The sequence below is a fragment of the Tenrec ecaudatus genome, chromosome 4 (assembly GCF_050624435.1).
Source record: "Tenrec ecaudatus isolate mTenEca1 chromosome 4, mTenEca1.hap1, whole genome shotgun sequence".
Taxonomy (NCBI): Eukaryota; Metazoa; Chordata; class Mammalia; order Afrosoricida; family Tenrecidae; genus Tenrec; species Tenrec ecaudatus.
Genome location: NC_134533.1, coordinates 14,029,091 through 14,055,760, shown reverse-complemented (window position 1 = coordinate 14,055,760; position 26,670 = coordinate 14,029,091). Strand labels below are relative to the sequence as shown.

Genomic DNA, 26,670 nt, shown 5'->3' with positions numbered 1-26,670 from the left:
CTCATACCCTGTTTGCCTGGCTCCACTCAACCATTTGGCGGGAGTTAGAAAGACAGGGAGCGAAGAGTCACTCCGAGGAATTTCACTTCGCACACATCCCACCCATCCAAGGGAACACACGCGTTATGATGATGATGATGCCATTCACTTACTACTCCCATTCACACTGTCCCTCAGTCCCGCCGATATATCCCCACCTAGCACCATGAACTAGCCTAAAACAAAGTCTTCACATCTGAAGCTGGTGGGTGTGCTCCCCTTCGTCAGTGTTTCTATCCACAACATTTTCAGTAGCCCTTTCCATCCCCCCACCCTGAAGCAGATTGCCTGGACCTTCTTCCCGGTCTGTCTTAGTTCGGAAACCGTGCTGAAGTCTCTCGTGGGTGTTTGAAATACAGTGGCACAGCTTCCAGCATCCGTGCAAACAGCCAGCCACCACGGCACAGGTACGTGGCAAAACTTGCTTGCGAACATAGACGAGCCAACGTGCACGGGAATAAGAAGATGATGTGAAAGAGCGAAACAGAGCCCGTCAAAGGGCAGCTTGAGAAGACAAAGTGAAGTTTCTTAATGACATGCACCTAGACCTGAACGTGGGAAGACCATGCGTAGCATTTCTCAAGCTGAAAGAACTGGAGAATCCATTCAAAGCTTATGCTGCAATACTGAAAGAGTCTATTGGCAAAATGGGAGAAAGATGAAGCTTTCTACTCCAATAAAATGTTACAGTCTCATCTTAAAAAAAAAAGTTACAGCCTGGCAAACCCACAGGGTCAGTTCTGCCCTGTCAAGTCGGAATTGACTTGAGGGCCGTGAGTTCAGTTCCTGGCAAAATAGTGAACGGTGCAGGAAGTGCCAAAGAAGAGGAATGAACTACACGAAGTCACTTTACCAAAAGTAATTTTTCAGCATCCAGCCATTTTAGGAGGCAGCATAGGCTCAAGAGCCAAAGGTACTGAAGGAAGAGGTCTAAGCTGCGCTGAAGGCGTCAGTGAAGAACAAGTCTCCAGGGACTGACAGAATAACCACTGAGATGGTTTAACCAACTGATGCAGTGCCGGAAGTACCTGATGGAAGAGAGCTATCTTTGTGCCCATTTCCCCCCAACCCACTTGCCCATTTTAAAGAAAGGTAGACGCACAAGTTACTGGACAATTTCTTTAATAGCACACACAAGTGAAATTGTGCTAAAGATAACTAAAAGACAGCCTCAGCAGTTCTTGGACAGGGCGCTTCCAGAAAAGCAAGCCCGAGTCAGAGCAGTCTGTGGGACAAGGGCTATCGCTGGCGATGTCGGATGCGTCTCGCTGAAAGCCGAGAGTACCAGAAGGATGTATTTTATTGCCTAGGCAAAGTCATTGGACTGTGGGTCATAACAAACGCTAGATGGCCTTGAGAGGCATTGTAATTGCAGAACCCGTACCCGTGCTCATTCAGAACCTGAGCACAGAACAAAAGGCAGTCATTTGAATAGAAGGCTGTGGTTTAAAACCAGGCCAGATGTGTGTCAGGACTGCATCCTTTCACCATACTTGCTCAGTCTGTATGCTGAGCCAATAATCGGAGAAGTTGGACAATGAAGAAGAGCACCGCATCGCGATTAGAGGAAGACTCATGACCAACCTTCCATATGCCAGTGAGCAACCTTGCTTCTGAACGTGAAGGGAACTTGTAGAATTAACTGATGATCAGAGACCACCGCCTCCTGTATGGGTTACATCTCAACACAAAGAACATAAAAATCCTCACAACCAATTACGAACTGCATGGTACATGGAGAAAGGATTGAAATCGTCTAGGAGTTATCATATTTAACACAGTTTTGGTGGTAAAATTAAGTGCCTTGGCTGATATGTGTGTTGGCTTATTCTCGAGTATATACGGTAATTTAAAATTTCTCTTATTTGAAGTACAGTTGGAACTCCTTTGAGTTGAGGTTGGTAAGGTTTCATGCCATGTACTTTGGACATGTTGTCAGGCGAGGCCAGTCTTTGGAGAGGACACCGTGCTTGCTAAAGGGGAGGGTCAGTGAAAAAGATGGAGACCCTCACCCAGATAGCTTGACGCGGTGGCTGCACCAATGAGCTCAAGCATATCGGTGATGTGAAGACTCGGTAGTGGATTGCTCTCGTGCGGAGGGAGGAGTGCAACTAACAACACGTGTGCTCTTATGATTGCCAACTTTACGTAAATTTCAGAAAGGGGATTTTTTTTTTTGGTTGCTAAAGCAAATGATATTTCAGGTCTCTTGATAAATGTTTTTAAGTATTCATCTTCCACGTTAAAGAAGTTATACCAGAGAGTTCTAGTGGCAGAGATTAGAGTTCTGATTGTCATCAGAAGCTTGAATTTTTCTTGCAAAGATCCACACCCACATCATTTCCTCACCTGTTTCTCTGTCTGTTTAACTTGATTTCTGAAGGGGATAGTCTAGGCATGGATTATTTATAGTTGGTGATTGGAAAAGGTATACAAAACAGAGATATTAAAAATATATTCTTTTAGTTGTCAAAAGGAAGGATTATGTTGGCTTATCAATCAAGACGATCCGAATGATCTCATAAAATATTAACTCGCCTTCCCCTTTCCACCTTACTCTTTGTTTCGATGATGATTGGCAGTTAATACCCTGAGAAGCTGGACATTATTTTCCGATGAATCACCAATATTGAGACTCCAGTGGAATTTACATCTTTTATATAGTGGTCCTCCTCTTTTTCAAAACCCAGGGATATAGTAGCACCACGACTATTTTATTTTTCATCAATTTGAAATGAGATGAAGAAAATCCCACTCCTCAGCTGGAGAGGGTGGGTGGAGCCCAAACCCATCTTCTTGCTAGTATTGTGTGAAGTTGGCTGTGATGTGCTCCTGGTTGAAGGGTATGTAGTCTGCAACACCTGAATCAAACAGAAAATAACATGAGACGGAGGTTCAGCCCATTTCATTTAGCAAAGGATTAAAATGATCCAACTGTGAAATGGGTAGCTTGATGAAGATGGAGAAAGCATAACACCTAGATTCAAAGGTCCATAGTTCTAGTGTCCAGATCACTATTTTGTGGAGTGTGTCTTTGGGTAAACCATTTAAGTTATTCAGGTGAGCCTCCTTCCCCTTATTTATAAGATGTGTGAAAAGCATTTACTTTTTGGAGCTATTTTCAGGATTAGAAATAATGAGTTTCACCTGGCATGTGATACATGTGTGATCAATGCTAGTAATTACTTAACATGGCTCAGGCCAAAACCAGAGCATGCCGTGGAGCAGCTCAGACTCACTGTTGAAGATTTTGTAGAAGTAAGGAAAGGCGGTGGACTGTGAATTCCTGTCTTTCTAGGCAGGAAAGAAATGGTGATGCTATCCATCACTGCCTTACGAAGAGCCAGACATTTCCTGAGGCCTTCATTTATTCTTGACCTTTCCATATAGCATTGCCTCTTGTAGAGAGGAAAATAATGGGCAGACATGAGAATAAACCTGTTTGATTCCAGGTCAATTCTTGAGATGAAGGTGGCCTGAGAACGAGAGTTTGGAGGCCTAGAGAGGGATTTGTGCTCTATCACAGACCCAGGTGCATGTCCTGTACACCTGGCTCTAGTGTCTTAGCTTTTCTTCTCTGTAAAAAGAGAGCCACGAATACCTACAGAGGTCATGTGGGTATGAAATAAGATAACATCACTGTACAAATAGGACCTATTAGTCTTATATTACTTTTCCACTGGCTGCAGATTAACTGTGGTTTTGCTTTGCACATTTATATTGGATATATTTTAAAAATCATTTTATTGGGGTTTGTACAACTCTTATCACAATCCATACATCCATCTATTGTGTCATGCACATTTGTACATTTGTTTCTCTCATCATTCTCAAAACATTTGCTTTCTACTTGAGCCCTTGGTATCAACTAATTTTCCCCTTCCTCCCCACTCCCTCCTCCCCCATGAACCCTTGATAATGTATAAAGTATTATTATTTTGTCATATCTTATACCGACCTCTCCCTTCACCCACTTCTCCACTGTCCGTCCCCCAGGGAGGAGGTCGTGTGTAGATCTACATTTGATATTTTAATGCCAAAGTCATCACCATTCTTAGAATCCTTACTACTTTTTCACTTTATCCTTTTTCTTTTCTTTGTCTCACTCATGTTAATCTCCTTTTTCCTCCTTTGGACCTTTATGGCTTTCAGTCAATCAGTTCACATCACTTGTCATTAGATTTCCATGCTGGTTCAGAGTGTAGTCTGGTGTCTCAATTTGTTTTTAAAGCTGTTTTGGTAGCTTACTATCTATCTATCTATCTATCTATCTATCTATCTATCTATCTATCTATCTATCTATCTATCTATCTATCTATCCGTCTATCCATCCATCCATCCATCCATCCATCCATCCATCCATCCATCCATCCATCCATCCATCTATCTATCTATCTCCCTATCTCTCTCTCATCATTATCTATGGTTAAGTGCTCCCCTGCTAGTTGAAACGTTGGCGGTTCAAACTTTCCAAGAAGAGGTGCTTTGGAAGATCAGCCTGGGGATGTTCTTCTCTATGGTCACAGCCTTGACAACTGTGGAGCGTGTATGTGAAGTCAGTCTGACTTGGAGTCAGCTGTGTGGCTAACAATAGCAATCTCTTTACCCAGCCACCTAACTGCATTGACGTCTATCTGTATATATCTGTGTATATACTGCTGTTTTTCCAACCACTCTATACACACACACAATCCTAGGGTTATTAATGGATTAAACGCGTGAATTAAAATGAGTAAAAGGTTTTTCTGACTATGGAAGATATGTCCTGTTCCCTTTCTTTTCCGACCTTCGTTCAGAGGTGTTCTGCCGCTAAGGAACTGCCAGTATGTCTTGTGATTAACGTTTTCAGCAATGTTGTTGATGGAAGAGACGACAAGACCCCAGGATGTCATTGTGGTTTCAAACCTGCAAGAACAAAACCAGAGTCAACTCAGACGTCATCCACAGGGGGTCATAGATGAAGGAACAGGGACATCCCAGTGCTTTAAAGATCACATGAAGTCCTGCTTGAAAGAAGACACACGGATACTGAAGAATGTGAAATTGCCATACATGAAATCAAACAGAATTAAAATGAGCCAGTAAGCAAACCTAAGGATATGCAAATGCCCAACAGTGGATAAGTGATGAAATAAATGATGAAATGAGTATTCAAGATAGAATATCTACAGTTATGAAAATCATATTTTCTCCTCATCTTCATTGACCTGAGGAATCATAAGAGACTGCATGAGAACTGCTATGCTTACACAATAGTGTTAAGTGAATGATAACATATACATTTTATAGGAAATATCCATCATGTTATCTATCCCATGGACATTTATTTGGAATATACATGGCAAAATCTATATGATTATAAAAATATATCAATAATGGTTCCATTAGGATGGACTCTAGATGATTTATTTTCTTCTTTATGCTGATTTCCCTTCAAGATTTTTAATACATACATTTATTATGTTTGTATTCAGTAGCAATGAAAGTTAGGAGAAGAAATTAGCTTAGGGAAGAAGAAATGTTGCTTTGAAAGCTAAGTATTTTTTCCCCTAAATTGTATTTATTTAGTCGTTGAGAATGTACACAGCAGGCATTACAATTCAGCGAATCCTCTCGGTACAATTTCGTGGCATCGGTCACATTCTTCTAACTGTGCAGTTTCTCCCCATGCTCTTTTTCTGAGTTACTCCTCATTTACATAAATCACCAGAACCAGAGTTTCGAACTAATCTTTTTGAGTTGCTAGTGTGTGTGGTCCCACATAGAGATTGCTTTAGAGAGTATACTGTTCAAGTTAAGCTATAATACTGTTTGCTTTTAAGAAGACTTCAGGGGATATTTTTGAGTCTAATGTGTACAGATTATCTCAGGGCAACAGTATCAGTGTTTTACCCCATTCTCCATGACACCAGAAAGTGTAGAACACAGGAGAATAGGAAATGCTGGTCTGCATTTGATCAGAATTCTTCTATGGAAATCTTTGATCAAGATGTGTAGACAGGGTAGAGGGCTTCACCCAGTTTCCAGTGTTGGAGGCAGATGTTCAGGGAGGCAATGAGCCACAACCTGGCATATTCTCCTCCTGTTCCTGACTCTCCTTCCTCTGTTTCTTCAGGTGAATAGAAACCAATTTCTGTACCTTGGATGGCCCCTCAAAAGCTTTTAAGACCCTTGGCACCAAGGAATGGAGCAGGAGGGAGGACAGAGGCACTGTACGCATTATTGGGCTAATTAACTGGGATGCTCCAAGATATCCCAAACCTTGAAGGCAAGGGACGAAATTCCACGAGGTGTTTGGTTGTCTGTAAGTAGCCCTGTAGCTGCTGCTTTTTGCTGAGACCTATCACAAAACTTTGCCAATTCAACTCTTTAACAAATGTACAACTGCGATTAGAGTAATAGCCATGACAAAATATTCAGCTGGGTAACTGTAACCTTCATGAGGTTTTTACATCCCTGTGAACCACCCCCCACTTCCCTCCCACCTAACCTGCTAACCACTGATTAACTTTGGTCTCTACGCATTTGCCTTTTTGGGGGTATTGTTGAAAAAGTGAGATCATGCAATTGTCTTTTGTGGTTGGCTTATTTTACTCAGCAGAGTATCTTCAAGTTCCATCCATACTATTGCGTGCATTAATATTTCATTTCTGCTGGTTGGATAGCATTCCATTACATACGTGTGTTAAAAGACAATGAAATATTCTTGAAATGCAACTTTAACTGGGTCAGTCTGTGAGCGCTGTGCACCTCACGGAGCTGGGCCATGGGCAGCAGTCACAGTGTACTCAGCAGGCGGTTGAGAGGTGCCATTGAGTTGATTCCAACCCACAGCGACCCTGGTGCACAACGGAACAAAACACTGCCCGGTCCTGCAGCATTCTCCCAACAGTTCCCACGCTTGAGTCCATGGTTACAACAACTGTGTCAGTCGATCTCATGGAATAGGTCACTGGGGACCATTCATTAGCACTTGTCAGTCTTTTTTATTTTTTTCTTTTCTTTCCCTAAACCATTTTACTGGGCACTACTACAGATAACGTATCGTCGTTCAGCCACATCAAGTAGTATCGTACAATTGCTACCACCATCTGTTTTGAAACGTTTTTTCCTTCTTGAACTCCTTGACATCAGCTCCTTTTTACCACCCCTGCCCTTGTCAGTCCTCCTCCTGAACGTCTGTCTGAGGATTACCTGCTGTGGATCACCTCATCTTTTCTTGTGAAATAGCTTCTTTTTTTCCCCCCTCCCATGACCTCGCACTTGCCCTCTCGTCTCTCTAAACCTAGACAGACCTGCAGTTCTCCACAATTTCCTCTTATTTTTGCAAACCATAGACATTTCCCCAAATTAAATGATTCTCCTTTGATTTATTTACATATCCTGCCCCTTTTGGATAAGGCAGCGGAACCACGTGAGCTTCCGAGTGAGTCAAATCTGGACTCCGAGCGCCACACTATTTGTTGCACCCAGGGGGATCTTCGGAATGTTATTCAACTTCTTGGGTCTCAGTGGGTCTGGCTCTAACGTGGGAATCGTTAGACATGTCTCATGGCTTTGTTGAGTGTATTGGGTCTGTCACTTATGACTCAGTTTCTAAACTCTTGTCATTGTCATCATCTAGCAGATGCAATCGGCTCTCTACCTCCAAAAGCCTTCTCATTTTGTCAAGGGCTCACAACCGGATACTGCCCAATACAGTGTTGGGAGAGAAGCTCCCTAAGTTGAACCAACTGCCCTCAGCCATCGTGTCAATTCAGACTCATAGCATCCTTCAAGGGCAGAGTAGAAAGTAGAACTTAATCCAGGAGGTTGCCCAGACTGTACATGTGTAAATCTATACAGAAGTAGAATGCTTTGTCTTTCTCTTGCGGAGTGCTTAGTGGGTCCCACCCACTGACCTTTTGACTGGCAGCCAAGCACTTCACACACTGCGACACCAAGGCTCCCTCCCTCACTAGAAAACACTGCGAACACACAATGGCAACAGCAGTGGGATCAAGCATCTCAACAATCATGACGAAGACCGGACTGGGCAGCATTGTCTTCTGTTGTCCGAGGACCAGCCCCTTGGCACCTCACACTCATCTCTGACATCCTTAGACTTATTTCTCCTACCTCCCCATCCTGTGGCTCAGAACGCGACGGGGTCTTCCTTGGTCTGGGTCCCTCTAGTCTAGATGAGGCTCTCGGTTCATAGATGAACTCTCTTCATCTTACCGCTTCGTTATCAAGTCATTCCCTAATTTCTCTCTTTGTCTTCATTTCTTACAATCTGCTTAACATTTTTCAAAATGGCTTTTCTTACTCACAGACTTGCAGTGCTTCCTTACCAAGTGAAGCCCACACTCCTTAGCCTGGTCTTTACGGCTTTTTACCTTGTCCCCTAAGGACTCCTGAGGTGTAGTGGTTGCAAGTTGGGCTGTGATCCACGTGGTGGACATTTGGAAACCACCAATACATCCAAGGGAGAAAGACTGGGCTTTCTACTCCTGTCAGCAGTTACAGTCTCAGAAGCCCACAGAGGGGTGGTGGTGGTGGTGGTGGTGTTGGTGGTGTGTGTGTGTGTGTGTGTGTGTGTGTGTTATGAGTCAGCATTCACTTGATGGCAGTGAGGTTTTTGTTTGTTTGTGTGCTTACCCTATTACCCAGCCTGCTGTCCTAGAAAGGCGCAGTGGGTCATGCTCTGGGCTGCTAACCCAACACAAGGCCAGCACTTCAAACCCACCAGCCACTCTGAGGGAGTCTTGGAAATCACAGGGTAAGTTCTACTTTGTCCCACGAGGTTGCTCTAAGTCAGACTCAAGCCACATATGTGACTGCTAGATATTACTCACTTAATAGATATTACTCTCTCAACTCAGTCTTGTATCTTCCCCTCTAGACAAAGTGATCTATTGACTGACTCCAGATTCCTGGCTCTTTTCCATTTCAAGTGCCCTCTTCTGGCCATATCCTATTCCTAGGCCCCCCATTTCCATATATTCCCAAATGGCATCTATCCTTTGAATGTGGTCTAAAGTCACAGAATTCCCTTGACTATTCTAATTGCAATGGACTTTCTCTCCTCTGATTTCCTATTTTTAAAACCTTCGTTATGTATGGATTAATATGGTTAAATTTTCTCATGAAAACCTTGCCGACCTACTAGATTTTGGACACCTTAAGAAGCCCTTGCTGATGAAGATCAAGAATTACAGGCTTCCATGTGGATCACAATTCAATGCAAAGAAGACCAAAATCCTCACAACTGGACCAATAGAGAGCATCATGATAGATGGGGAAAAGGTTGATGTCGTCCAGCTTGAATCCACAATCAGTGCTCTTGGAAGCAGCAGTTAGGAGATCAAAAGATGCATTCCATTGGGTAAATCTGCTGCCCAAGAACACTTTAGACTTTTGGACAGAAAGCATATTACTTTGAGGATTACGCTGTGCCTGGCCCAAGCCATGATATTTTCAATTGCTTTATATGCACGTGAAATTAGGGTATTGAATAAAGAACATTGAGTAAGAATAGATATATTGAATTATAGTGTTGGCAAAGAATATTGAAAGTACTGTGGGCTGCCAAAAGAATAAACAGAGCCGTCTTGGAGGAAACACAGCCAGCCTGCTCCTTAGAGGCAAGGGTGGTGAGACTAGGTTCCATGTACTTTGGTCATGTTGTGAGGAGAGACCAGTCCCTGGAGAAAGACATCATACTTGATAGAGGGTCAGGGAAGAAGAGGAAGGCCTCAAGGAGATGGGCTGACCCCGTGGCTGCGACAATGGGCTCCAGTATGGGAACAATTGTGAGGATGGTGGAGGACCGGCCGTGTTCATTCTGCTGTGCACAAGGTTGCTAGGGGTCAGAACAGACTCAATGGCACCTCATAATCACAACAAGGGCTCTTCATAAACATTTGTCACATTACCAGAAGGTAGGAACATATGGACAGAGGAAGAATGACTACTTGGTTTAGGCCTGGAGGGAATGGTCAGGGTTGCTTGTTACACTCACTTGAACATGGAACTTTTGCGTTGTGCTTCTTCTAGGACGACAAGTAGCACCGATCCACCCTTGACACTCACAGCGATGGTCACATTGAAGAGCAGTTCCACCCCTCTCAGCTGGTTATTTATGGTGTACATGACCGTGATGTTGGATGCTGAGGTGGGCCCAGGGCTAGGATGACTGGGGAGAGTTGGCTGCACCTCGTGATCTGTCAAAAGCAAAGACAAAACCCAAACCCAAACCAACCTCCCTGAGTTGGATTCCGCCTCGTATTGACCTTGTCGGTCAATATGTCGGTCAGAACCCCCTTGATGGTTTCTGAGACCGCAACTTTTTTCAGGTGTAGAGAGCTTCGTCTTTCTGCCTTCATCAGTTCGTCCTTGTAATCTATTTAAGGGATCAATTTAGCCTCTCATCTTGTGATCACCCAGGTGCTCATGTGAAGAGCAGAGAGGCAAGATTTGTCAGAGATGAGTGTGAGGTGCCAAGGGGCTGGCCCTCGGACAACAGAAGACAATGCTGCGCAGTCCTCTGTCTTCGTCATGATTGTTGAGATGCTTGATCCCACTGTTGCTGCCATTGTGTGTTCGCAGTGTTTTCTAGTGAGGGAGGGAGACCTGGTGTCGCAGTATGTGAAGTGCTCAGCTGCCAGTCAAGAGGTCAGTGGGTGGGACCCACTAAGCACTCCGCAGGAGAAAGACGTAGCATTCTGTATAGATTTACACATGTACAGTCTGGGCAACCTCCTGGGTTAAGTTCTGCTTTCTACTCTGCCCTTGAAGGATGCTATGAGTCTGAATTGACACTATGGCTGAGGGCAGTTGGTTCAACATAGGGAGCTTCTCTCCCAACACTGTATTGGGTAGTATCCGGTTGTGAGCCCTTGGGCTTTCATCGGCTAATTGTTGGAATTAGATTGACAGACCTTTCTTCCTCGCCCGTCCTAACCTGGAAACTGCTGAAACCTGCTCACTGTGGTTGATGCTGCTGCATTCAAAACATGAGTGGCCTTGTTTCCAGCTTCATAGCAACACACAAGCCACCACCGTAGGACAAAATGTTTGTGTCAAAACTTATGGGACCTGTTATGGGCACAAAAATCTGTTAGTGACAACTCATCCCAGAAAACATTTCAAGAAATGGCAGAGACTTTGTGGCTTTTGTGGACTCCTTTGGGGAACTAGTGTTATAAGGTTTGCAGCAGCCGGTTCCTCCGAAGCGGGACAACTTTGTTGTCTGTTCTTTGACTGGAAGCTCTGCTGAAACCTGTTCGCTTTGGTGACCCTGCCGATATCGAAATACCAGTGACAGCTTCCAGCCTCACCACACCGCACAGGCCACCATAGTACGACAAACTGGTAGGCAATCTCAAGTACAGGAACATTTGTGAGCATGGTGCAGAGCTAGACAGTGTTTCATTTTGCTATGCATGGGGTCGCTATGGGTCGGAGCCGACTCGATGTTACCTAACAATCACGGTGTTACAAATAAACCCTTGGTCTCATTCTGGGATACTGAAGACCGAGAGCTTTACGGCGATCATTCATTTTCTTAAAAGAATTTGCAGCCTGGAAGGAATCTTGTATCTTCTGTAACACCTTTAGTTTGGTTGCTGCAGGTCCTTTGTCGTCTTTAATGAGTGTGGCATTAAAGTAGTACATTTCAGACCACCGAAGAGAGAACCTGGACAACTAGTGCAGCACTCTCCTAAGAGCTCCACGGCCACTTTAAAAACAAACGTTAATGTCGGGAACTCGGGTCTGCAGCGGAGCGTAGTGTTTAGTCAGATTCGAGTTTGTCCTCCGCAAACTTGGCATTGATAGAGACAAGGGACTCGGTGATTTCTGCTTGTCTTAGGAAATCTATGCAACACAAGGTGGTTGGTACATTACATTATCATTGTATTAGTTGGAAGAACTGGGGGAATTCACACCAAACACTAGTTTTCTCTGTGGTGATGACATTTTTATGCTGAGCTGCACCTTCTAAGAGTGTGTCCTTCTGCTTGAATGGTGGGTATGCGTATTATATTTGTCACTGGATAAAATGAAGATGTTTCCAGCAGAAAAGCAGCGTGCCAGGTTTCCACCTCGCCCTTTTGCCCTGCGCTAGGCCCTAAGGCTTCATACTTAGATCCTTAAGATTTGGCTGAATGTCAACTCTGCTCTTCCCCAAAGTCTCCCTGAAGAAAACCAACCCCTGATCTTTGCTCTCTATGCGACTTCCGTTTCTGTTTCACGACTATATAATTCTTCTAGGTTTTGTGGATTTAACCCCACCTATGTTTTCTGACATTGTGAAGAGCGGAGGTGATAGATGCGGCATGGCATTTGCTCACACAAGTGTATGGAGCCTACATCAAGTGAATGAATGAAGCGATGTGTTATGGGATTTCTGGGGCCATGCATCTCCCCTTCCCAACATCTTGAAAAATGCTTTGCCCATAGCAGGTGCTCAGTAACTGTGTGCTGGATGCAGGCGACATTGTGGGGAGAGGACTGAGCCCTCAGGGCACTTTGCTATTACCCAACTGTAGAGAAGTGACAATCAGATTATGGCTCTCTGTACCTACGTGTAATGGGGCCAACAAGTCCACAGGCCACTTAAAATGAACCCACATATCCTTCTTGGCGAAGTTGCCATGTCACGACCTTAGCAGAGGTATATGTTTAAAGAGTTCTTACCAGGACCACAGGTCACGTGGGGCACATCCAGGTATGTCTTCCCTTTCAGAGAAGGGAGGATTTGGGCAATGGCCATGGGGTTGTGGAATTTCCCCTGCTTAATCTCAGCAAGCATCGTATCCATGGTCTTCTGGCAGTCCCACGCCTTGTTAGGCTGCACAGGTGTGGCAGAGAGAGCCTGGGGAACAAGTGGAGAGAGACAAAAGGGAGAGCAGAGAGACTGAGGAAGCATAGCCGCCAGTTGGTCCTTGTAATCTATTTAAGGGATCAATTTAGCCTCTCATCTTGTGATCCCCCAGGTCCCAAATCAAAGTTGCACGAGGTTCGACGCTACATCTGTCCAATGCTATGTCCCCAGCACTCAGCTCACTGTCTTTCACAAGCCATTCACATAGCACTCACCAGGGAGCACTCAGGAATGCTGTAGACACTAACAATTCTTACATATAATAGGAGGGTGCTTGCTGGAAAGCAGGTTGTTCATGGGGATTTGATCGCAGAGGACCTGGCCATATGGAGGTAGTCGTCCTTGCTTTGCATTGTCCTGCATACCCGCTGGTGATTTTCACAAAGGTCACTCCATCCCCAAATCCACATCCACTGTTACTGAGTTGATGTTGGCTCCTGGTGACTCCCCAGGACAGAGTAGAACTCTCCCATAGGGCTTCCAAGCCAGTAAACACTTGCAGAAGCAGACTGCAATGTCTTCCTTCTTCACTGTGGCAGGTGGGTTCAAACCACCAAGGTTTTGGTGAACAGCCAGTCCCTTTAACCATGGTGCCACCAGGACTATCACTCAGAGGCTCCCTACCCTGGTCAGGAGGCTGCACCTGTGCCCTGGGCTGGACTAATCAGAGCCCCCCAATCCTCTTGGCAATAGTCGGTGGATAATTGTCCTGATAAGAATCTTTCCTCAATCTACAGACATTGGGAGCAAGAAACATTCCCCCCACCTTGTGGTAGTTACATAATCTCATGCCAACTCAATGGCATTAAGAGTGAAGGCATAGAGTCTAGTCTGTCAATCACGTCACAGCCTGATGATGCCTTCTTGGAGCATGGCCTTCTCATGAGGATTCTTAGAACTCTCTCTCACTCTCTGCTTTGCCTTCCTGTCGAGACACACTCAGGGAGCTGGAGGAGCATCACTCCAGCACTGAGATGTTTCCATGCCATTGGATCCGTAAGACTTTGCACCTACTGGCCTATGATTTTCCTGTGTTCTGCCTCTTTGCATGCGACTGCATGCGTCTGAAGAGTAATTTAAGGACTAGTATCAGACACATGGGCTAATATTGGACTTAGGGACTTTATTTGGACTGGGCCAAGATGTTTTTCCAATATGCAATTGCTCTATGAAATAAAGCTCCATTACACACATATGAGTGTCCCTGAATTAGTCAACCTGGACTTGCACACCTTTTTATGTATTTATTCTACCAGACCAAAGTAAGGATCAGACTTCCAGTGATTATCTTCCTCAGTCACTTGGAAAAAATGATAAAATGACAGAGAAGGAAAGGGGGCTGGGAGATCAAGAGAGTCTTCCGTGATAGCATGATTTTAGTCTTTTATTGCAGTCTCAATATACCAAGCAAGTCATTTAATTCTTGGTAACTGTTGTATCTCATTGGTAAAATAGAAAACACAAATTCTGCCAACCAGTGGGGGATTATTAGAAGTTCATATGGAAAATACGCGAAAGTATATTGTACTGTGTGAATTGTAAGCTGTAGTTACCACCTCCTTTCCTTTAGAGTTGTGCTGATCATGGCCCCCAAAGCATGCGCAAGGCTGGATTGCTGCAGTGATAGATTCACCTGAAGCTTAGGAGGGAGACTGGGCGAAGGGGGTGGGGAGAGTCACAAACGACAGCTAGACCCAGTACATGGAGGAGCAACCAGGCTGTCGAGACCACCATGACTGTCACTATTGCCCTTGGGAACTGAACTTTGTCTCTTGTCAGGGGCTCCTCTATAAGGCCATTTGGATTCCGTGGCATCCATTAAGTATTCCTCAGCAACACGGTTTTGTCTACATGCCATTTCCCTCCCCCGGTTCTATCAGGAGAGATGTATCTTGCTAGCACATTGGGCTATTAGGAGCTATTCACGATTGTTTGAAGAACAAGCCAATCAGATCCCTTCTCCTGAGCTCTAGCAGAGAAATGTTGAAGGCATTAGAATGCTGGTGGATGATAGAGAAAAATCCTGGAACAGAAGAGGGCCTTAGGGAAGGGATGTGGGTGGCCCAAGAAGAGGCCTCTGGGAAAAGGTTGTGGGGAGACTGAAAATCTAGAGGCAATCAGCACCACCACGTCCTGGACAGAGACCAGGAACAGGTAAGGACATCACATTGGACATTTGACCTGAGAGCCCCTCCCTGCCGCTGCCCTGCATTTATTTTCTGCCTCGAGTAGGGATTTAGGTTCCCCTTCCCATAAACTGTAGGAGCCCTGCTGAGTGGGTTATCTCAAGGTCAGCAGTTTGAAACCACTGCTGCTCCTTGGGGGCAAGATGAGGCTCTTCTTGACTCCCATTGCAGTCTCAGAAATCCACAGAGTCAATTCTACTCTGACTTTCAGGGTCACGATGAGTTGGAATCAACTTGATGGCACTGAGTTGAGGTCACCTAAATTAACCCCATGTGGCATGTGATTAAAAAAAAGTGCCACATTGCTTTTAGCTGAGTTGCAACCTCGTTACTGTGGGGGAAAAATTCATATAAATCCAGTGTTTTCCCAAGATGGTGGCACATCTAGGATTCAAATCCAAGTGTGTTTTTAACCCAGTGAGAGAGTTCTTTGCTTTTCAACACCAGAGGATTTTTGATTGGAATGAGGGTGCACAGTAGACACCTGGTGATTTCGGACTTCGCACTGCCGGGGTAAACTTCAGATGATGGGCAGCGAGCGAGTAGGGAGAGGTTACATAAGCCTCCTGACCAGAAAGCCACATGGCCTACAGCATTTAGGAATGGATGACGTCTTGCCTTTTCATAGGAAAAGCTTTATTCCCAGGTACAGCTTATCTGAGTGTACCCTGCAAGTGATAAAGTACCAAACAGAATTCACAAACTGAACTAGCAAAAACAAACACTTCTTTGTCTGGCACTAAGTTGAAGGCTGGTTATTTTAAGCAAAACACAAACATGACCCCTTGCAGACTGGCTTTGATCCTCCACAAAGATTTCTAGACCAGGCCCTGGGAGTGCTCTGTGTATGATCAGCTGTGAGAACAGTTTCTCTTGATGGCAATATCTCATTTATGATGACAGAGGCCAGTTTACTTTGTTTTCATCCATCACTCCTCTCCAGAGGATATTGGTGTAGACATTTTATATTTCCTCCTACACATAACATGAACTAAGCTTGAGGCTGTTTATGCCGCTCCCTGATTTCGCCCCCTAATTTAATTGTTTATGTGTTTCCATTCCTCCCTTCCCCCTTAGGAAGCAATTTATTTCTAATCCTACTCGTTGCCATCAAGTCAATTGCAACCATAGTGACCCTGTAGGCCAGACTAGAACCTCCCCGTGGGGGGTCAAGGTTGTATATCTTTCTGGAAGCAGATGGCCACACCTTTCTTCTATGGAGTGCCTGGTGGGTTTGAACCAGCAACCTTTTAGTTAGGAGCTGAGCATTTAGCCATTGTTCTATCAGAGATTTCATTAGGGTTATGACTGCATTCACAGCTCTACAGTTCTCTCTTTTCTAGACTTTCTGAGTTGGGACAAGCACATAGCATACAGCATGTCGAGACTTCGGAGCACAGAGTTCTTAAGTTGGGATAACAGGATTTAACTCGGGAGGCTCTATACTTTCTGATTGTGGTTGGTTTTCCCTGCCCACTGCCATTGTGCACTACTGAATGGGGTTTGGATTCAAAGCTCCTATCAGTCAGCATAGAAAGTCCATGCTGGCAATCTACAAGCGACGCATCAATTGGAGAATGGGTTTGGCTACCAGACAAACACGGCTCTGCCATTTACGAGGGTTACTCGTGGGGTCTGAATGAGATTGAGATTGCGAACGAGTCTGACAAATATTAGCTGTCCAGTCAGGTGAAGATGATTTTTATTAACCTGTTTGAATTCAAGCCTGCCTTTTTTGGTTCAAGGTCGGGGTCTGGGAAAAAGCACGACTCTTGGTCAACATCAAATTGGAATATCCAATATTTCGTTTTGAGGGCTAACCTTATTGTTCTTTTTATTTATGTGTCCAGCTTTTGTACTCTATGGTTACAGTGAGCACATTGGCATTTGTTTATGAAAAGCCAAAGAGTTCTTGGATTTGTTTCTTTTTCCCCAAGTGAGTGGGAACAAGCTGACGGAGATTTGTTGTCACCCTTCACCTGTGAGGTAGGGCAGAAGGAGACCTGGCAGCACTGTTGGGTCACTGCTGGGCTGCTAACTGAAGGGTCAGCAGTTCAAACCCCCAGCCACTCCATGAAAGATGAGACCATTTGCTCCCATAAAGATGTACAGCCTCAGAAACCCTATAGGGCCATGATGAATTAGAACCGACCCTATGGCGGTGGGCTTGTTTGTTTGGTTTGTATTTACCAGTAGTGAAATTGAGACACAGGTACAGCGAGGAGTCTAACCCAAGTCACACAGCTGGTCTTTCCTCCAGATTTAGCAAAAGCTTGGTTTTTCAATCCCATGATCCAACCTCCTTGGCATAGACCCAACAAAGAGCACCTGTGATGTATTTACCTGCATGGCAAGGCCGGTACTGTAGATGTCTCCGATGATGCCACTGTCATTGATCCTCATGCTGATATCCTCCACAGTACTCTTTAGGACCTGACCAAACAGGGCTCTATAGCCTTCCTCTGAACCTATGGGGATCTTGTTGTACATGCAGGTCAGAGCCAAGGTTGCTATCGCTCCTGTGTCTGTGAATCACAGTTGGGAGTGGGTTGGGGGCGGAATAAGACAACAACCACCAGAACAATATGAACAGCTAACACTGATGATGTGTTGATTGTGCACCACGAATATGAATAAGACTTGTAAGGAACTCCCTTTAAGAAATGAGGACTAGTGGAGACCCAAGGCCCAAGTGTCAGCCAATGGAGATCCCCTCATAGAGGGGTTTAGGAGAGGAGATGGGTTAATTAGGGTGCGAGGTAGTACCGATGAAGAACACAGCTTTCCCCCAGATCCTGGATGCTTCCTCCCCCCAACTACCATGATCTGAATTCTACCTTGCAGGCCTGGATAGGACAGAGGCTGTACACTGGTACATATGGGGGCTGGAGCCACAGGGAATCCAGGGTGGATGATACCTTCAGGACCAAGGGTGTGAGGGACGATGCTAGGAGAGTGGAGGGCGAGTGGGTTGGAAAGAGGGAACTGATTACAAGGATCCACATGTGACCTCTTCCCTGGGAGAGGGACAGCAGAGAGGGGGGGAAGGGAGACTCCGGATAGGGCAAGATATGACAAAATAACGATGTATAAATTACCAAGGGCACATGAGGGAGGGGGGAAAGGGGAGGGAGGGGAAAAAAAAAAGAGGACCTGATGCAAGGGGCTTGGGTGGAGAGCAAATGCCTTGAGAATGATTGGGGCAGGGAATGTATGGATATGCTTTATACAATTGATGTATGTATATGTATGGATGGTGATAAGAGTTGTATGAGTCCCTAATAAAATGTAAAAAAAGAAAAAAAAAAGAAATGAGGACTAGAACCCCAGGGGCAGTTCTGTGGAGAGAAGGGTGAGGCTGTTACTCCCATAAAGAGTTACAGCCTAGGAATCCCCAAGGGCAGTTCTCCTCTGTCCTATAGAGTCACTGTGAATCGGAATCAACTTGATGGCAGTGAGAAGCGATGAGGAGGCCGAGGGGCAGAGAGGCTAAGTGATTGCTGTTACGACATTAAGCCCATTCCCATCCTAGCGGCCCTTGTACAAGAGAACAAAACCCTACCTGACCTTGCAGCATGCACCGCCGTTGTTGGCATGTTTGAGTCCATGGCGGCGGCAACTGAAACTGGCTCAGATGATGCAGTTAATACATCACAGTACTGGGTCTCGAGTCCAGCTCTGTGTGACTCTGAAGTTCATCCTTTTAATTAATGAAGACTGACCGGCATACTAAGTCCCATCTAGACTCAATGCTTGTCTTTCAAAAAGACCACCAGTTCTTGACGGCCCAGCCATTGCTATGTCACACCAAAGCCTGTGCTGGTCATCCTAGTGTGACCGGCACCTCTTCTGCCTCTTTTAGACTCAGCCCTTGCTGGCGTGCTTTGTTGTAGTTGTGCGCAGGGAGCTTTGGGATGGTGAGAACTTTCTAGTCTGCATCGCGTTTCTCATTGTTTGCACAATAATCAACGTGTGCATGGAACAAGCAAGCTCTGGCACCATGAGACCAGAACAAAGGGATGAAATGTGGCAGATGGTGTCTCCCCTTCCTTTCACAGGGCGCTCCCTGCTCCCCCCTCCCCCCCCCATCTCCGTCTGAGAGTTACAAAACCTAGTTAAGGTGGATGATGTCGTTGAAGCTCAAAAGTGGAGACATTCAAACACTTGCGGGCCCTACTGGGAAAGAGGCCACTCTGTTCTTGACCTATGGGGAGAATACTACATGTCTACCTGCTTGTTTGTTTGATAGACCTTTCATAAAACAGGTTTCCAATGAGGCATCTGAAAGTGCTTCAAAGGGCTCATGGGAAAGTCCTATGATCTTTTAATTCCATTTTCCACAAATAATTTGAAGCCCCCTTATACACACACCCAAACCCATCGTTAATTTTGCTGCATAGTGATTGTACAGGATGGAGCAGAACCCTCCATCTCTGCAGGGCTTCTAAGGCTGTAATTTTTTTGGAAGCAGCCAGCCTCCCTTTGCTCCCTCGGAGTGGCTGGTGGATTTGAACCACCCGTCCTTTGGTTAGCAGCTGGATGGGTAACCGCTGTGCCACTAGGACACCTTGGGGCACATCTAAGCGAGTGAACAGCTAAGATGATGCTTTGAGGGTGATGGAGGAGCGAAGGTTGCCGTCAATGAAGGGTGCTGCTGGCCTTCAGAGAGGCCATTCTACAGCGGAGGGAGACTTGAGGGCGGAAGAAGGAGGGGAGGTTGCCCAGGAAAGCTCTCCCTGGCTCCAAGAAGTGCAGAGTGAAGGAATGAGATCCTCCATGTGTACTTGAAGGAGGGCACCACGGGTCTGGAGTGGTTGTTGACTAAGAAGAGAACGTTTTGATTTTTCGAGGAGAAACACTGAGAAGGACAGAACACGGAAGCATCATTAGTGAGGGGTGCTTCTGAGTGTTACATAGCACTGGCCAAGTCTAGACATTGATTGAGCGTTTCATTTGCCTGGGACAACCCCTGACTCCTGTGGACGGTGTCTTGTTTCCCAGGAATTTCATGTGGCTGTCAGACATGCCAAACGCGGTCCTGCGTCCTATGCTTTCATCTCTCCCCTGTATTTGTTTATTGCTTAGTTTACATCTTCAACAAACAGTTGTTAGTGATCTCTCATCAACTGACATGCTCATAGCCCTCAGCTCCTCTTCCATGTAAGAAAGAAAAACTCCTCACTCTCATCTTCTCCTCCAGCCAATTCAGGGTGCAGAGCCCTTGGCTCCCCCCTTCAGAGCAGCCTTTGAGGCTGTGGCCTACTCACCCACGTTGAAGGGGGAGGTGTTGACCAGCAGGGATTTAGCAAAGCGGGCTGCTATTGGTAAAGTGGCCTCAGGGTTCTTCTGACACAGCGCCAAGACTGCGAGACTGGGCCCGTAGAAGGATGACGCCTCGACGTCGGGGCCTTGCAAGGAGAAAGAGACTTCATGCGACCAGCATTGGCCATGGGGAAGTCATGGGAAGGAGGAAAAACCCAATTGATAAATCAAAATAAAAAAACAAAGACAAAATAAAGCGACAACAAAATAAAGCAAAATCACCAGAAAGATCTGTCTGAACAGAAAGCCACAGTAGCACGCAAGGTAACTTCATCACCGTTTCCCAGGATAGGCTTACAAAATGGAATGCCACCTGGAATTTGAATAGACTGAAAGGAACGATATCCTCAGGCAGGTGTTGGACAGGAGAAGCCCGTGACCCTTGGTAGTGGACTTATCAAGTCCACGACTTTGCCTTGGAAATGTCTCTCTCACATAGGGGCCTCCATGGGAGGCCACATCGTCTCTCCTTGCCCCCTCTCCGCTCTCCCACCCTAACTCCTCCTCCTAGGCTGACACCTCTCAGGAAGGTCCATTTGCCGCCCTCTCCCTTCTCTCCCAGTCAGGTCTTACTTGAAGGTGCCCAGTTCTCCATTTGTCTCTGTAGAAGCGGTACACGATTCCCCGGGTCTCGGCAGGAGGAGGTGAGGGCCATGATGCTGAGGGCAAGTTGACCAAGGGTTAAATCTACAGAGAGAGAATCACACATTTCTCAGAGGGCGAAGGCACCGAGGGCCGGGGCTAAGATCTTTTTTATAAGGTCATGAGAATGTTGTTTTTTCTTGATGTCTTTCCTAAGGAAAAAGAAAACATAAAAAAAATTTCAGGAATATCTAATCTGATGGCTTCAGTATCACGACTCTGTCCATAATCCCTGTTATTTATTAGAAAATAATAAGAATAATTTTGGGATGCCCATCAAAATTTTCATATGAGAGATTTATAGCTGCCAAATAATTTAAACTTTATTAGGTGTCTTGCACGGCCAGGCAACTTGTGTGAGGTAGGCCAAGCAGATACTTTATTATTTTTGTGTTATTCTTATAAGAATCAGTATTGTTTTGTAAACAAGGAACACGAGGTTGAGCGTAAGCAAGGGCTAATCCATTGTCACGGAGTCCGAGCTCTTTTGACATCTAGTGGAGAGCTCTCTGCTTTGCCGCCCTCATCCTGGACCATGCTGACCTTCACATCTATTTCTCTCCAGGCTCTATCCAGGTATGTGGGGAAGGGTATTGGTGTGATTTGGAGATGGTCAGAGGCAGCACGAGGAGTGGGTACACGCTGGAGATGGGGGTCCACAGATGGTGAACAGTGTGCAGAGATGCAGGGAGCATGCAGAGGGTCTTACCATTGGTGTCACTGGTCATGAGCTTGGTAGTGAGGAGCATCTGGGCCTCCAGGCTGAGGGCTCCGGCCAGGTTCATGGCGATGAGGACGCTGGGGTTTGGGAAGCCTGACGAGGTCACCGAGCTCTCCATGAGCGCTTGAGTGCTGTGAACTAAGGGCTGCTGGCCAGAGGGGACAACTGAGAAGACAAGAGGAATCTACTACATTCGGCTGCATTGCCCCCTCTGCAGAAATAGGTTTGCCGCTCCTCCTGTGCCTTTTAGGATTCGTGCTCTCGGCCGAGGGATGGCCCTTAGAAGCGGTTATTGAGAGAAACGGACAAAACATTGAGATTGTCCTTTGAACAGGTCCTACAACTTCTCAAATGCCCATCTCTTCAAGAAGGGGGTTTTTCATTTAGGAACTCCAGGGACTAGGTCGTAGGGACTTTTCCATTGTGCTCCAGCACATTTCTAGAAATCACTGATTTTTGTCCCACCGGTTTCTATCTTCCCCTTTCTTTCACCAAGGGAATGAAAGATTTGGGAGGTGACTTGTCCCCTCTAGAAGTGGCACCTGCTCAAGTAGCCACACCGGTTCTGTCTTTCTATCATCAGCCATCATCCCCGCAACAGCATTTCAGTCTCTTTTACTATAAACCGTAAGTTGCTTGATGATGATGACAACTCGTATTCACATTACCCATTTTGGAACGCCTCTCTCTTGTGATTGCCAGGAGTCCTGCTAGTGCAGTGGATTAACCAAGGGACTGCTAACCGAAAGGTTGCCAGTTGCAACCCACCACCTGCACTCAGGGGGTAAGATGAGACTGCTTCACTAGAAACCCTAAGAGCCATTCTACCTTGTAGTAGGAATTCGGCAAACATGGGTGTGTGAGGTCTCTGTCTCTCGCCCCAATGAACTGCTTCTCTAACTTGCTTGGAAAATACCACCATACTCACAGCAGGAGCTTTGGATCTGGGGATTAGTCTCTGCCACAGCCCAGAGAAGGCTCAGGAGATGGAGGACAAGCCCGGGCATCTCCAGTCTCCTGTCGTGACCACGTCTGCCCCGTCCACAGATTCCAAGTTTTATAAGTGTTGCCTGTCTCTACCTTCTCCTACATATGCTTTTTGTAAAGTAACCCCAACTCCGCCCCTTCCAGCCGCCAGCCACTTCAAACCACCTGTGGTGACCTTCCTGATACAACAATTTTCCATGTGCTTATCTCCGTTTACTGACTATAGACCCTCCCAGCTGGTCTGAAGTGATGTGTGGACAGCAAGGCAGCTGGTGCTGTCCAGGTGAGGAGCTTGGGGCTGGTGATGCAGTGAAGAGAATGCTGGGAGAATGTCTTTCACCAAAACTTTGGGCGAATGCATTTGGGGCTTGGCTAATGTGTAAGTATGACCAAGGCTTTCCCCTTTGACCTGCTTATATTCAGACAAACTGCCTGGCTGCTTACCAGCCACCACTTCCCTATAGTCTGAGTCACTTCTAAGGTTCTATCTACATCCTTCATTGTCTGAGGCACTTAGTTTACAATATGCTGTTTAAGGCTCTGGGGAGAAATCTAACAAAAGTCTTTGCACTGGAAGAAGCACACCAGCCTGTGTGATCACGAGGTGCTGAAGGGATCAGTTATCAGGCATCAAAGAACAAAAAATCATATCATTGTGTGTTCACCTCCCTGATATGATCACTGAAGACAAATGGGTACAAAAGCAAATGTCGTGAGAAAGTTGATGGTGCCCGGCTATCAAAAGATATAGCATCTGGAGTCTTAAAGGCTTGAAGGTAAACAAGCGGCCATCTAGCTCAGAAGCAACAGAGCTCACAGGGAAGAAGCACACCAGCTTGCATGATCATGAAGTGTCGAAGTGATGAGGTATCAGGCATCAAAAGAACAACAACAACAACAACAAAAAACCATCATTGACGGGGAGTGCAGAGTGGGAACCCAAAGCCCATCTGTGGGCAACTGGACATCCCCTTACAGAAGAGTCGTGAGGAGGAGACGAGACAGTCAGGGTGCAGTGTAGCAATGATGAAACATACAATTTTCCTCTAGTTCCTAAATGCTTCATCCCCACCCACTATGATGATTCCAATTCTACCTTACAAATCTGGCTAGACCGGAGGATATTCACGGGTACATACAGGAACTGGTGCTGCGTCCAGCCGCAGCAGGTCGGCGTCCCTCAAGGTGGGTGGATCACGGCGTCGGCGAGTGAGAGACAGAAACCACACGACTCAAAGGTTGCGGGTGACTGTTCCAATTTTATTCATGCAAAGCTTCAACTTATATATTCTTTTTCTTGGCTTAAATCTTATGGCCTGAGGTCATACATCAGGAAATTCTCAGGCCACAAGACCGTAACAAGTTACATCAATCACTTCATGATTCTTGGTTAAAAATTAGTACATCTTGAAACTAAAACTTTCTCATACAAGGGTGATAGACATAAACCTTCTAACAATAACTGAGCACACTTCATCCAACTAGGGCGCATTGTTCTAACTATGAAATCAATAAAGCATTAATACATTTCATTATAAAAAATGTCTTGACAGGCTTTGGCTGTTCTTTTTTTTTTTTTTTCTTGTCAAGGTCTCTCTTTATTGCTACACAAGCCTTTTTTTAAAGGGTGAGGCAAACAAAAGAATTCTAAGGGAAGGTAAAAAAGGGAAGGGAGGGGGTGTAGAGCACACAAGGTAGGGAGACACAAATCTTGGCTGTTCTTTCTTAGGCTGTTCCTCTAGGGCTTTCATTTCTTGTTCTTACTTTTCCACCAAGTTCACATAAATTAAACTCCCAAAAGTCTTTCTGTACCAAGGTATGAGTTGCCTCACAATAGGTAGCTTTGCTTCAGTGGACTTCAAACATCACGGAGGCCCTCTTCTTGCTAACCGTTCCATAAAACTTAAACTACTAAAAGGAACTTGTACACCTTCTTTGTTAACTATTCTTATGCCATTTCCATTACAAGCTCCTGTATAAGGTAAATCAGGGGTAGGAACTCTATTTCTCTTTGGGTTATTTCCTGAAGGGGATGCCGTATTCTACCCCCTATGCGGTAACCAAGATAAGGAAAGGGGGGACACCGTGGGAAGAGGATGATAAACTTTTTTAGAATCTTGCACAAAAGCTTCCAAACGAGCCTCTGAGATTTCCATGGGTTTCGGTTGCAATAGCTCAGCCTGCTCAAGATCTAACATAAAATCCTTAAGGGGGGTTCTGTCTTCCAGTTTCTAGTTTTATTATACGATACACTTTGCACGTAGTCAGGACATGGATCTTTCAAAGCCATGGGAAGGGGAGTAACCTCAACTTCTGGGGAATATTCCTCAGTTGACATCCATTATTTCCCAAAAAGGGGAAGTGATCAAATTTATCAAGAACCAGAGAGCAGCTACAATGATCAATAATGACATCAGGCCAATAATTCCAAAGGGCTCACGGGAGAGACCTTCCTTGGTGGAGCCTTCTTTGAACGCTCCTCCTCCATGCGTTGACTTTGTCAAGGCCCATGGTTGGAAGTGATCTCGGCAAACTGGAAACACAGAGAAGCCAGGATGGATGATCCCTTCAGGAGCATGGTGAGAGTGGTGATACTGGGAGGGTGGAGTCGAGAGGGGGAACTGATTATAAGGATCTACGTATAATCTTCTCCTTGGGGGATGGACAACAGAAAAGTGGGTGAAGGGAGACATTGCATAGTGTAAAATAATAATTTATAAATTATCACGGGTTCATGAGGGAGGGGGGAAAATGAGGAGCTGATGCCAGGGGCTTACATGGAGAGCAAATGTTTTGAGAATCATGAGGGTAACGAATGTATAAATGTGCTTTATACAATTGATGTATGTATGGATTGTGATAAAAGTTGTAGGAGCCCCCAATATAATGATTAAAAGTAAATAAAAGTCTTTGTGCAGTTAATTCACTGGACATTATAGGGCTCATACACAGACTCTCAAGATAAAACAATGAACAGTGTTTAATTGTAATTGGATGGGTGTTTACATTTCAGAAAATAGAAGGTGTGTGAGTAAAGAAACATTGCTGTAGCAAGTAAGCTAGTTCTGCTTGAAAGCATCTTTCTTCAGAGGGCGTACTAAGTGATTTGGTGATGGTTCACATCAGGCAGCTTCTTTGTTTACTGCTTTACAGGGACTTTGGGTTCAGACACTGCATGGAGCTCAGATACTTCAGGCCAAGTGTAACCCAGCTCATGCTACTGAGACAGGACTCATTTAAAAAAATTTTTAAATATCAGGATCATTTTTTTAACCATTCAATAATGTCTTTTATTACATATGGGGGTCCCCCCCAGTATTCCCTTAATCTCTCCATACACAGGCAAATTTAAGGGTACTGTTGAATACATTTTAACTTGCTGACCTGATCATTGCCTAGAGAAGGGATACGTTTCCCTGAAAGCATGCTTAACCTGGAGGCCAACTCATCTGCCGACCACCGAGAACATGCAGATGGACGTGATAGACAGACTGTCCCCCATCAGAACCTTCATTCAACACCATTCAATATCCCTTGTTCAGGCCCAGGTCAGCTGCACATTTCTTGCCAACAATCATTAAATGTCCAAGGAGACTTTCATCATCATCTTCTGTGACAGAAATCTGGGAAATGTACTTCTTCGGTATCACCAGAAAATGTGTTGGTGCTTGTGGGGAAATGTCATGAAAAGCAAGGCACCGGTCGTCCTCAAAAATGATCTTGGCTGGGATTTCTTTGCGGATGATCTTCCCGAAGATTGTGTCGCCGCCAGGCCGGGCCACCTGAGCCTTGGCGATCTCCTCGGCCATCTCGACCTCCGGGCGTGGCTGGGGAGGGAGGAGGCCATATCAGGATCATTTTATGGAGAAGACAGGAAAGAGTGAGGTTGGAGAGCAACAAGAAGA

At 45.4% G+C, this 26,670-nt stretch overlaps 1 protein-coding gene, 1 long non-coding RNA gene and 1 pseudogene across 2 annotated transcripts in view; 1 reads left to right on the top strand and 2 right to left on the bottom strand.

Annotated features, from left to right (window-relative positions):
• LOC142444614 (uncharacterized) overlaps positions 1-26,670 on the top strand; it is a 59,151-nt gene that overhangs the window by 10,319 nt on the left and 22,162 nt on the right. The gene's annotated exons all lie outside the window — the stretch shown is intronic.
• Positions 2,839-22,785, bottom strand: CBLIF (cobalamin binding intrinsic factor). Its single transcript, XM_075545659.1, has 9 exons — positions 22,707-22,785; positions 21,767-21,943; positions 20,989-21,102; positions 20,361-20,501; positions 17,437-17,618; positions 12,721-12,898; positions 10,043-10,244; positions 4,826-4,944; positions 2,839-2,900 (listed from the first exon to the last, which is right to left on the bottom strand). The coding sequence occupies exons 1-9, from the start codon at positions 22,783-22,785 to the stop codon at positions 2,839-2,841; spliced, it is 1,254 nt and encodes a 417-aa protein (XP_075401774.1).
• On the bottom strand, positions 26,030-26,603 carry LOC142444613 (adenosine 5'-monophosphoramidase HINT1 pseudogene; annotated as a pseudogene).

What these genes read in the sequence shown, in the direction of transcription:
- CBLIF (XM_075545659.1), bottom strand. Translation starts at nt 22,785, where the DNA reads ATGCCCGGGCTTGTCCTCCATCTCCTGAGCCTTCTCTGGGCTGTGGCA. An exon ending in CGCAAAAGTTCCATGTTCAA is followed by an intron (nt 4,945 to 10,042) that starts GTGAGTGTAACA and finishes TTGTTCTTGCAG; the next exon opens with GTTTGAAACCACAATGACAT. An exon ending in CAGAACACCTCTGAACGAAG is followed by an intron (nt 2,901 to 4,825) that starts GTCGGAAAAGAA and finishes TGTTTGATTCAG; the next exon opens with GTGTTGCAGACTACATACCC.